The 12888-nt window shown below is 39.2% G+C and overlaps 1 protein-coding gene across 1 annotated transcript in view; it reads left to right on the forward strand.

The window, feature by feature from the left end:
• The first annotated feature begins 4522 nt into the window (after positions 1 to 4522).
• DOCK2 (dedicator of cytokinesis 2) overlaps positions 4523 to 12888 on the forward strand; it is a 213534-nt gene continuing 205168 nt past the window's right edge. Inside the window, exon 1 of the mRNA XM_076349698.1 lies at positions 4523 to 4665. Coding sequence (XP_076205813.1) covers positions 4626 to 4665 — 40 coding nt within the window. The 5' untranslated portion in view covers positions 4523 to 4625. The remainder of the gene's footprint in view (positions 4666 to 12888) is intronic.

A 12888-nucleotide genomic window follows, 5' to 3' on the forward strand; every position in this document is an offset into this window, starting at 1 on the left:
GGGTTAAGCTCCCTCTAGGGAATGGGTTAAGCTCCCTCTAGGGAATGGGTTAGCTGCTTTCTAAGTAAAAGACTTAGTAGTTAAGATGAAATCTCTTTAAGACTTTTCCTTTTAAATCCATTATGGAAAAAAAATACCTTGGAAGAATCTTGCAAGCCAGTGGGTTTTAGATTTGCCAGCTGGATCTGCCGTATGTTAGCTTCCATGGGTACTTTGGAATCTAAGACTCCTAATATGCCTCTGTATTTAAACAGATGCAACTTCCAGCTCATGTCGGATACTGCTAGTCAGCACCGAGAGATGGCAAAAGTAAACATGCTATATAAAGAATTTTTTTTGTTGTACTCTAGCTTTGATCAAATCACTGTTTCATTTGGTAGCTTGCATGGTAGTCGTGATGCTGCCTGTAACTTTACCACCACCACCAGAACACTTCTAGATGATGTACAAATGTACCTTACAAAGACAGTGTCTTGAGTTAAGTCATCTTTTGGCGAAACGTAATGGGTTTTGTTACAGGTTTGCAGCGGGGGGTGGGGAGACAATCTCTTGCACAAAGATTTGTAGGTAGCTTTTGGAGAAAGTGCTAACGATATCTGCTTCATGAATCTGTTGAAGGTACTTGTCTAAGACGACTGTTTGGATGTGCTTGTTTGCATTTGTGCCAGTTCAGAAGCGATGCCTAGAAGTTTGTTAACTATCGCTGTGCACGTGGGTGGCTTTAGCTCGTCAGTCACTCATCTCAACAAAAACTGAACTGTAACAGTTTGAGTGACAACAGAAGTCACTAAAGATGTGGTAAAGTAAACTTAAATGAGCAGATATGGCTTGTCACTTTCCAATGCAGTTTGAACTGGTTATCAGTCCATTTCTACATAATTAAATTTAGGCACAGCCTGGTGGCTGTTACTGCCGTTGTTGAACAAAACAATCATAAATCCATGTCTCGGAATCTAATTGTATCAATTCATCAATCTAAGGAATCTATTGTCTATCCAAATCCTTCAGTCTCTTATTAATGAAGTTTACATAAACTATCTTACTTCCTGTTCACTTTTAAGACATTCCATGACATTACAGGAAGCTAACCCCTATCCGTGAAATAGTTCTTACTCTTGACTTTGACTGCACAAGTGAACTTAAATAATACATTGAAGAAACCGTCATTTTCATACTACAAAACGTTGGAAGAAAACCTTTTTTTATGCAAATAGTGAGTTAGCTTTGTTTACTGTCACTGTACACCGAGATGCAAATAGCGTAAAACAACTAAAGTATGTAATTGTTTTGATTAGAGGGAAACCTTCAGTAACTTGACATTGGATGCATGTACTTCAAATGGGACTACTGAACTGTACATTGTCTACTAAGACAGTTATTTATGTTGAGCTACTTGGCATATGAAACTTCTAATTTTTTTATTGAAATAACTTCTTAATCAATGCTACAAACAAAACCAGGATGTCATTTCAACAAATGAATAAAACCGACTAGGGTTATCTACCCCCAAAAACTACTGCTTTACCTGTACTGCTAAGGTTTACTTAGAGCGTGTAGTCTTTATCATCTTAGGTAATACATGCATGCTTACAAATCTCTTGCAGAATTACAACTAGCAGGTGGGGGAAGATGTCTGGAATTGAGGCTTTTGTGGTGCCATAACATACTTAAGGTATTGTCCTTTAAGCGCATGAAAATACTCCGCATATTTTCTTTTTTCCATCTGTTTTGTTGCATCAGTTGCTTTCCTGCAACTGTGCTTGCAGATCTTGGCATATCATAGAATTTAGAGCCAGTTAAATGCAACTGTTGTATTCTGCTTAAATTACTCTGTATTCTGCTTAAATTACTCTGTATAATGGAAGTTAGCATAGCTAAAAATGTCAGCATTTTACAGGATCTTGTTTCCTGGAATTGATAGCAGCATTAAAGGAAGCAAGAATTCTCTCCCTTCTTCCTCTGCTTGCCCCCCCCAACCCCCAAAAGGTAATTGAATTCCCATGAATTCCCTAGGCAGAAAGATTTTTATCATTTGGGGAAGCAAGGAATTTTCTACTTGCCTGTAAAGACCTGCCTGGAAGAAGACTTAGGGAAAAGATGGTAAGGTACATGAGGGTCTCGAATGATTCTGTCCACTGTTTTCTGTGGAGTAGTAATGTGGAATGGTAATTACACAGATAAACCAACAAATACTTTGAATAAAAACCTTCACTGACAAAGGGCGTAACTATTATTTGCCTTAATTCTCTAGACCCTTGTTGGGGTTTGTCCTCTGCTGTAGGAACATAAGATTTTAGGGTTACCGTGCATGCTTTGCTCTCTGGATGCATTTTCCTCTTAAAGCTGAAAAAAGATTTTGTTGCTCAATCCATTTGTATATTATATTTGTAATTATAGCTAGGACTTACTCAGATGCAGACAAAGAGATTGTCTTAGCTAACCTCTGGGAAAGTGGTAGTAGGTGCTAGGAGCTAATGAGTTGCAAAAGCATCGTCATGAAAGTATGACAGGAGGAAGCAACAGCAGATGTGTGCAATGCTGAGAGCGGGGTGTGGGGGAAGGGGCTGGCAGGTGGGAAGCAGCAGTGACTTCAGAAGCTTGGGCTCTCAACTCAGAGCCTTTGTGGTGAGCTGGGATGGTAAGAAGGGGGGAATGAGCTCCGAGGTGGGGAACAGAGCTGTGTTCAAATGAACGGTGGCATTTAGATGTCTTGTACTCTTTGCAGGATCAGATCTCTGAGATGGAAGAGATTCAGGGCATCAGAAGTTGCAAATTCACTTCCCAGTTTGGAGGTGAAACTCCTGTATATCATTTCTTTGGATCATTTATTTTCAAAATACAGTAGTATTGTATTAATTAGGTTTATTAGACCTACATGATGAAGCATGTTTTTAATTGAGTGCTAGAAAGGAACAATTTTCCTCGGGACTTTTGTATTACAGGGAAACATAATGAGGAAGAGCAACGTAGAACAAGAAAATAAATGCAAGTCATGACCTCTACGCCAAATAGTATATGGGAAGGGGTGATTTGCTGCAGCAGGGACTCAGAGGAGTAAGGAAAACAGTTATCCCTGGTTAGGAAGTTATTACTCAAAATACATAGTAAACTAAAAGATGAAACGGTTCAGCCTCAATCTTTTTTTTGATAGATAAAAATATAAGTTGGATGTTCCATGGAAAAGAAAGATTTAGGCCTCTTAGATGAAGCTGATTGTCTGTAGATAGAGATAATCTGAGTTGCTCAGAATCTAGCTCATGTCAATAAACATCACATGAATTTCAATGTTATTTTAGCGGGGGGGAATAGCTAAAAAACTAACTAGCTAAATCCTTTTGCTAAGCTAGTATGTAGACATGATTAAGATTAGGGCAATTCAGGCAAGTCTGTGGTGAAGTTTAAGGTGGTTTTCCTCCAGAAATAGGTATCAGAATTTCATGTGCAATGTGACAGACTGACAGTCTGTGCTTCTCATGACGGCTGGTTAAAATCAAGAACTGGCATGTCATGCGTTATCAGAAATATCCTGACGGATGTAGCGCAGCTACATGTAGCACTGTTAAACAGTTTTGATAAACGATTGCTAAGTTGCAATGTAACATCCAGAGGACAGGATTGTCATATGACTTTGTAGTACTGAGCAGGAGATAAAGAAACAGTAAATCTTTTAGAGCATTTTCTGTTTGTTTGGGTTTTTTTTAATTCCAAACTATAAGTAAAGAACATGAATGAAGGTGACATACTTGTCTTCAATTCAGTATGGTGTCCTTAATCCAAATTACAAACAACTTGGCTTGATCTTTGCACATCCAAAATGTCATTACGTAACTTAGCTCACACAGCAGCCTGTGTGGAAGTTAAAGGCTGTAAATGTACAACAAATTACTTTTTGAAGTTTTGTCCTAACAATAAGTCTTTAAGAAAGTGCTGCTTTGTTTAGAGAATAAAGAGAAACTCTTCTACTTTTTTCCTCCAAAGGTAAAATGACAGAAATAAAAAGGAATGGGTGCGGTCTGAAATGTGGCTTTGTCTTCATTTCTCCTGTGAGGGGTAGTCTATTATGAAAAACAAATCCCCATTCCAGGACAGGTTAGAAGAAAGGAGTTTTTAAAAGGCAGTGGCTTGTGGAGTCAAATCATTAAAATCTGGTTTTGGTGTCATTTAAGAAATCAGGCCCCCTTGACGTTTCAGAACTGAGCTAACCAATGTTTAGAGACTGTTACTGTAGCTGGGCTTTGCACACAGTAGCCTTCCAGCTTAGATCTTAAGTTTAGGGGTGGTGCAGGAGAGGACTGGGGTGTTTTTTCTCCTTTCTGCCTGCTTATGTGTTACAGCCCGTATCATGCAGCAGAAACACCCAGTTTGGGATTCCCCTCCCCCACGACACTGGGGTTCAGTATCTTGAGTTGAGAAAAGAGGAAGGAAGCTCAGAGCCCAGAACAGCAGCAAATCTCACAGAACCCTCGCAGCTGCCTCAGCCTGCCTGCTAGTCCTCAGTGACAGCAGCTGGGAAACAGACCTTGCTTCCAGTGCCTTTGTTTGTTATCCATCTTCAAGTCTGTGTCCTACAAATTTTGGTTTCCTTGGTGGCGGGCATCCTTCGGAGCCTCACGGATTCATGTGTGATGGCGAGATGGCATAAGACAGACAAGAAGAGTGGCGTGGGTATGTAACTGTGGGTCCTGCCATTTGAGTTTTGTCTTCATAACTTCTGAACAGGATGTGGGCAGGTGTTTTCTCTAGTGTGATGAGTTAACACCCTCCATTTTACCACGGTGGCTTAATTGAAATGATCAATTTTGTACTAAGTTTTAATCTTTCAAACAGAATGACAAGGAGTACACGAGTGTCAGCTTGGGAGATGTAACCCTTCCACCCCACCACACGCACCCACTCCTCTCAAATCTTGAACTCTCACAGTAATGCAGCTTTTCCCACCTCAGTATTTTAGAAACGGATTGAATAAGTAAGTAGTATGTTGTATAATAAGTAGCAGCTAGAAGTTATGGGGAACAAATGTAGGGGAAGGGGAATCCTACAGCATGCTTCTGAGAGAGTGTCCCTTGAGGTTGGTGTTACAGAAAAACCTGTATATGAGTTGGTAAGTAATACTTTTTGGAAGGGAAGTCATCTTCCGACATCCATTTTTCTTAAAATGAATGATGTTAACTTGCACGAAGGACTGAATTGCTGTTTAAAAACAAAAGTGTTAAAATTAGGATTCAAAGCTGAAGCACTTGAAAGAAATATCCTGCTGAAGTTAACTGCAGGTTCTCAGTACAGAAAACAGTGAATCTTGTACTACTTACGTTTTATTTTACCTACTAGTGCTTACTTATGAATCTGGAATCCCCAAATTCTTCTAAAATACTTTATTTTAAGAAGGCCATAATATTTTGTGCATAGTTATTAATCTGGAATCCCCAAATTCTTCTAAAAGACTTTATTTTAAGAAGGCCATAATGCATTTTTAATATGCATTAAAACCAAAAAACCCCACCCAACTGGCTTCATGAAATAAAATGAATCATCAGGCAATTAATAAGAGTAAAAGAATGTCTTCCTGTTCAACTTCCATGTGCAGCAGTGGCAGAATTGTGAAATGGAAGTAGCCTGTTCTGCTGGCAGTTTATATTACAAAATAAAGGGTGTAAATATTTTCTGTTTTCAGCTTTACAAATGGTAGAAAGTACTTACTTTTTGCACTTGTTTTTCTGAAGGCTATTGATTTGGGAGAATGACTGGATTTGTTGGACGTGGTCTCTGTGTCCCTATACTAGTGACAGATGCTGTCTCGCATATGGATAAAAGTACTAATCAGTTATTCGCAGGAATAACGTAAAACAAGCTTCACTTGTAGCAGCTTTTTGCAGGGAGCATTTTGGGTCAGGGTGAGTTTCATGTAATTACAACAAAAGGCTTGCTGCTCTTGCAGTATAATTTTTAACATTATGGGGGCCAAATAACCTGACTTGATGTTAGGTGTGATACAGACTAGTGATTTTTTTGCACATACCCCTGCAGAGGACCCATCTACTGGGTTTGACCAATGCCTGTCCCCTGAAAAGACCCTCAGCTGTGATCGGTCTGTCGTTTGTTCGACAGGCAGTCTGCCATGCTTTGTTTACAGGAAAGTTTTGCCCGTTTGTAACTTCATAGCCAATATGATCACCGAGTATACAAAAAGCTAGTATTATATAGTAGTCGCTATGGTATTTGAAAGGTACGGCAAACCACACGTAACAAAAAACATTTTGTGAAATATATTACTTCATAAACTAATGACAAACCAGTGAAGTTTGATTTCATGAAGACTACAATGCATTTTGATTGAACAACTCACTGCACTATGGGACTTAAAAATGATATTCAGAATATGCAATTTTGTATAGAGTAGTATTTTCTACCCCTGATCTAAGAATCTTTATTTCAAAATAGTAAGCTTTTAATTGAATCACTTATCACGAACACTTTTATTTTAGTGCATAAAAAGAAAGCAAATAATAGAAAATAACATTTAATGGCAGTATTTTAGTACTGTGAAGTTTAAACTGTCATTGAGACAACACAAATTCAGGAGTTTTTAAAAACTCAGAAGGACTAGGTTTTATTTGATCTGGCTGTGGACCAGTGCTCTTGCTCTTCAAATATTGTCAGCTCTAACAACTATGGCATTCTCATTTTAAAGTATGTACTACGTGTAGCTCGTAGGGTGGTATCAGTGCGATCACTACTATGTACAGGTACTGCTTTCTGAAACGTGGTCTGCTAGAAATATTGCTTCTCCTTCTCTCTCCCATCTCCCTGATAAGACTGTTGTCTTCTTTACTCTGGTTATTTGGGTTTACAACAGAGACTGGAATTCTTGAAAAAGGTCTATTAGCATAAGAAGTCTGATTGTTACAACTGCTCGTGTGCTAAAGACACATTTGGATGTTAGTCACTTCACTGAGTACTCTGCAATCTGTTGTATCGTGTGGACGAGGAGTCCTGAGGCTTGGGAAGTTTCCAGGTGCCAACATAGTGACCTGTCACTTGTGGACTAGGGGTTAGAACTAACTGAAAGACTAACTTGCTGTCATATAAGCATTTAGGACATCAGTGGTAGTTTTGTGTCAGGAAGAGTGAAGACGAGGGCAATATAAAACTCCTTTTTTTTTTTTTTTTTTTTTTTTTTATTTGCAGGTTTTTAAAATTCATTTCCTGCTGTAAAAGAGAATCAGTGCAAGCTGTGTCTTCATGTGTGGTACTAGTACTACCACTTGCTGTTTCTCTGCTCACCCCAACTAAGTCCGTTTCCTGGGTTAAAGAAGGTTTTTCTGTTAAACGTCGTATTATAAGACTTCTTATACTTGTATGTAAAAAAAATCACAATCGTAGCAATGTCTGTGGTAAACCGCCGTTGCAAAGCAGAATAGGGAAAATGAGAACAATAATCAAACGGACTTTTCAACAATAACAGAATACTAGTTATATAAGTACTCATACATCTAACTTTTTCTTGTAGGTCGTCTTCAGTAGGGAGCGTTCCATTTCTGCTTTTGCATAATTGCTTTAAGTTAATAGATAACTACAAATTCAGTAAGTTATAGCTTATACCCAGGAGTTCCTTTTCTTAGCCAAGCTGTTGGCTCAGTCTGTTTTCTTTTCCTTTATTTATCTTGGAAACTAAATGTATTTGTTCTTTCATTCTATAAGTTGGTAAGAATAGTGGGAGAATCTTTCACCCAGAATAATTTAGAAAAACAAGACAAAAAACCCCAAGCAAACACACACACATACCACCACCCCCAGTTGTCCTGTCCTGTACCCCATCCCCACCCCACTCCCCAAAAAAATCAATCAGGGAAATAGTCACACTGAGAATTTAGTTTGGGAAGGGTGTTCAAAGAGGTTTTTGGAAATTAAATAAATTTATGCTCTTAAAAATTGGAGAGAAAATAGTGTAATTGCTGAATTTTAACAATAGGAAACTCACGGAGTAATGAGGCCTGGAATATGGGGTATTGACAACTATAGTCACAAATAAAGTGCTTTTTGAATTTAAGGTCTGTTGTAAGCAAGCCTCTTGCGTCTTGGGAAAATTAAGAAATATGGGCAAACTGAGTCTACTGAGACAAAGTCTGTGAAAGTTGACAGGCTTTTGGAATAATACAGACTAGAAGCTTTTTGACCATATAGGGCTATTTTGTCTTCTATGTTTTTGGAAATCTTTGTTTTCAAGTCTCCGATGAATGATTCTCATGTTAAATTTCGAAGTCTCTTATTAGAAGCATGCCTGACGCCTTCAGTTTCCACTGATGAGCAGAGATTCAGCTTGAGAGTGTTTGGCCCAACCTTTGGATGAGCAGTAGTACGCTGAGTAGATTTGGAAGACCACACAATCCCAGCTGGGATTCTTGGTTATGCTATTGTCCTGGTTTCGGCAGGGATAGAGTTAATTTCCTTTCTAGTAGCTGGTACAGTGTTTTGGATTTAGGATGAGAACAAAGTTGATAACACACCGGTGTTTTAGTTGTTGCTAGGTAATGCTTACACTAGCCAAGGACTTTTCAGCTTCCCATGCTCTACTGACTGAGGAGGCTGGAGGTGCACAAGAAGCTGGGAGGGGGCACAGCCAAACTGGCCAAAGGGACATTCCATACCATGTGACGTCATGCTCAGTACATAAACTGGGGAAAGCTGGCCGGGGGGGCCGCTGCTCGGGGACTGGCTGGGCATCGGTCAGCGGGTGGTGAGCAATTGTACTGTGCATCACTTGTTTTGTGTATTATTATTATTATTATCATATTATTATTATCATTTTATTTCAATTATTAAACTGTTTTTATCTCAACCCACGAGTCTTTCTAACTTGTGCTCTTCCAATTCTCTCCCCCATCCCACCGGGTGGGGGGGAGTGAGCGAGCGGCTGCGTGGTGCTTAATTGCTGACTGAGATTAAACCACGACAGCTAGAATGCAGGCTATGTGCCCACTTGTGTATTTTACTTAATTAAATAGGATACTCCAGATAGCTAATATTCAGCTTTGCACTTGGAAACCATATTTCTGATTTTACACGTGAAGCTTGTTCTTAGTCTTGAAGCATTCCCAGTATAAATACATGCTGCCTTTATGGACGGTACAAGACAGAAAAGTCACGGTAGGCCAGTGGGTTTGGATGACAGTTTTACTGGTAATGTGCAAGACGAAAAGTGTTTGAGATCTGCTCAGACCTTGAGGAAACTATTACATTTGTGAAAAAGTTACGAGCTGGTGAAATATTATGTTGGCATGCTAAGTTCAAGTGTCAGATTTACTCCTGTACTGCTGAATCTGAAAATGGGTATTTGTTGATTTGAAGCATAAGTTGGGGGGAGGAGAGGACCGGGTGACTTCTTTGAAACTGTAAAAAAGCATACGCTTAGCCTCAGCGCAAAGGGCTGTGACTGGCTTGTCTGATTTCATCTGCTGAAGACCTCTGAAATTTCACATCTATGGGAAATCGATGCAGACTGAGCTGTAAAGCAGGCAGAGCTTTGTTCAGGGTAGGTTGCCTACTTCATGAAATGCAGCCCCTGAACCCAACTGGCTGTTCTAGCTGCTTGGGAAACATCAGCAGTTTTGTGAAGCATAGCTCACTGCAAAAGGCACACTGAAGTAAGTTGAAGACAAAGCTGGGAAAGGAATCTCTTTATTCACAATCTTTCACAAAAACAAAAAAACACAGTTAAAAACTCTGTTCTTCGTAAAGACTTCTAAGAAAAATGACCGTGCTACTATTTTCTATGAAAAGGTAGAGTCAGAAAAAATATCTTCATAGAACTAGTTGGGTATGTTAGAACTTCCTGGTTCTTATACTGGCTTTATTGTGTTTAAGAAGGAAAATAAGTAGCTCAAGTCAGCTAAAACCTCCATCTGGCCCCAAGGTTAAGCTTGTGAAGAAATCTGTATTCAATTGTTACCCAAGATAAGTTTGTTATCGGAGAACTGAGGAGTTACCCTTTGCCGAGCATGATTTGCAATAAAATAAATTAGCCTCTAAGCCACCTTGATCTTTGGTACATGTCTCTGACCTGTGAAATATTCAGTAGGACTGCATCCATGTCATGTTCTTTATAGCACACTTGCTCTGTGAGATTTAAGGGGAGATCCTTAACTTGGAATACTGGAACACAAATTTTATAGGTTTCTTTCCAGAAGTCAAGAAATCCTGTTAGGACTGCATATTTTCACACAAGGTTTGTCAGTGTCCTTGCTGGGTAATCTCACCCTGTTTTCATGAGAAGGAAATGGTAACTGAACACAAGGAATTGATCTGTAAGGAAAGAAGGTACTACTTTTACAGAACTACTCATAAAAGTAGAGCTGTAATATTTCAAAAATAAAATGGAACAGGATTCTTGCTGAGGCTATTCATTAGAAATTGTTTGAATATGCAAAACACTTCATGGGTTATTACATAGAAATCACACCAGATAGTCCTTCTGTTATGGCAAAGTGAAATTAAGAGCGGGTTCAGCAAAGTATACCTCAGAATTTTTTTTTCAAATTCTGTTTAAGTGGAAGGGTGGAAAGTAGCCAAGGAAACCAACTTCAACCATGACTTATTACTAAAAAGTGAGTCTCAAAAATGAAACAACGTAATGCTTGTATTTCTTACCAAGAAGAGGGCAGGGACTTCACATGAAGGAAAACAGGCAGGAAAGACAGGTAGGAAGATTAGGATAATAAATGGCTTCAGTGTCGCAGGTCTGTGGGATATTCCTTGCTCACCGTTCCCATCTTGCATTAGCTTACAGTCTAATCATGTGAATAGCAAGAATCTGTGTTTTTAAAGTATGTGAATACTGAGGAAATCTAGCTTTTTGAGGAAGGGATTCTGTTACCAGGATTACTGTGAGTTTTCTAGTGTTTTGTGTGTGAACGTTCCCAAATGAGGTACAAAGTATGTTTTTTCCTTTTTTTTTCTGCTTGTCATTTTCTAAATTGAGAACGTATAATTTAAATTGTAAAATGTTAACTGTGCCTCTGTCTCAGTCTGTGGTTGTTTGAATTTATATTTTAACAGGAATCCTACTCTGAACAAAGAGTGACAGTTTCATTTACCCTGTGTCTTGGAATGTCAAGAGAAATGTCCTCTGCAGATTTTCATTACTCTACTTTGGAAAACATGTACATACCTCTGTGGCTTAATGAAACAGGCTTTATAGCCACGCATATATTCAACAGTGTACACACGTACGCATCTAGTGGGGGGAATGTGCATACCATATCCGACAGCTCTGGCTTTAATAGATACACAGGAATTAAATGGAAAAATAGGAATTTTCTTCAGCCTTCATACTAATTTTTTGCTACTGGGATGGACACTGGTAGATGCCTTCACTTATGCTCTGAGTGGCTGAATGTGTGAGAGTGATAGAATTAGATGTGGGAGCTTCTTAGAGTAACTGTCTTTACAGCACGTATTGTTTGGCTGAACAAGAAAGGATTCTTTGGGCACGCTTCATGGGAACGATGGAAATCACTTCCATCTTCCTGCGGTACAATCCAAAGCCCCCTTGTGCTTGAGCAGAGTTTAGTTTGGAAAATCTCTTATGTTAGCAGTTTGACCTGGTATTTCTTAGGCTTGCTTTCTGAAGCAATATTGTTGTTACGGTGTGCTGGCGCTTTCAGCTCATCTCCTGAGGGAGCTAAAACAAACACCTGGAATCTAAGGGGGTTTTGCATTGGGTTTTTTGTTTGTTTGTTTTCTGTGTGTCGTGTGTGTGTCCTGCTATAAAATTACCACTGAGGTTATGGTGAGCTCTAAAAAGATGGGTTTTATTATTTGCTGATCCGGGGGGAAATTTGCTAACTGTATTCTCAATGAACTGTCAAGTCCGTATTTAGGAACACTGTCTTAAGGCTGGAGTTTCTGGGCCTTCTCTGTGCCATTCTGGGAGAATTTGACAGCATCTGTGTACAGATACGCTATTGATGGGAACACCTTAGCCTGATGCTGGCTGCTGGGGAGGGCATATGCTGTCCAAATCTCTTCCGCTAATCTTATCTCCATCACATCAGCTGCTCTTGAGGTCAGTAATTGCTACTGGGATTTAGAATGAATGCTGGGGTCTTCAAGCAGGCCACCTTCTGTGCCTTGAGGATACTGTCTGCTTTTGTATTTATGGCTGGGATAGAGGATGCCAGGGAGTGGAGTGGTAGAAAGTTCTTCAGAGTGATTTGAAGGGGCCTTTATTTCTACTGGCCGGAGAGTTTATTTAAAAAAACAAACAAACAACAAAAAACACAAACCCGTTGTGAGTATCCTACCAAAAAACCTTTAAGTCCGTACAGGTTTTTCATATACTATTTTTGAAGAGCAAAAGAAATGAAATAGTGTTTGTGTGCACAAAACCACGCACACACTCAACCCCGAAGATCTCGACAGAGGATGGAGGAAAAGGAAGCCTTCTCTTGGCTGGTGAACTCTGAGGTGACACTTGCAAGATAAAAGGGTCACAGTTTGTAGGGAAACGATATCTGTTATAGCTGACAGAAGATATAATTGGATGTAATAGTCAAATTTTCATTCACAGTTGTTAATTCAAAAATTAGCGGATGTGATAGTTAAGCTGTCTGGTGCTGTAGATAATACATCTGGATGTAGCTGATGGTATTAGGTTGGTTGATTGTTTATAGAGTTTTTTTGCAATGGTATATGAGAGAGAATTTATCATAAAATGTCTGGATAGGTCTATAGCTTGAAACATTGTAAAGGAATTTGTTAAACTCATCCTACCAAACAATCCAAATTCTACAGTAAAATCTCTCTCACTAAGTTTGCACTTACTCATTTAGAAAAGTCTTAGCTGATATAGCCACTTCCTTTGTCAGGCTGTTACTGCACTTTGCAATATAT

This window comes from Aptenodytes patagonicus, chromosome 12 (genome assembly GCF_965638725.1).
Source record: "Aptenodytes patagonicus chromosome 12, bAptPat1.pri.cur, whole genome shotgun sequence".
NCBI lineage: Eukaryota > Metazoa > Chordata > Aves > Sphenisciformes > Spheniscidae > Aptenodytes > Aptenodytes patagonicus.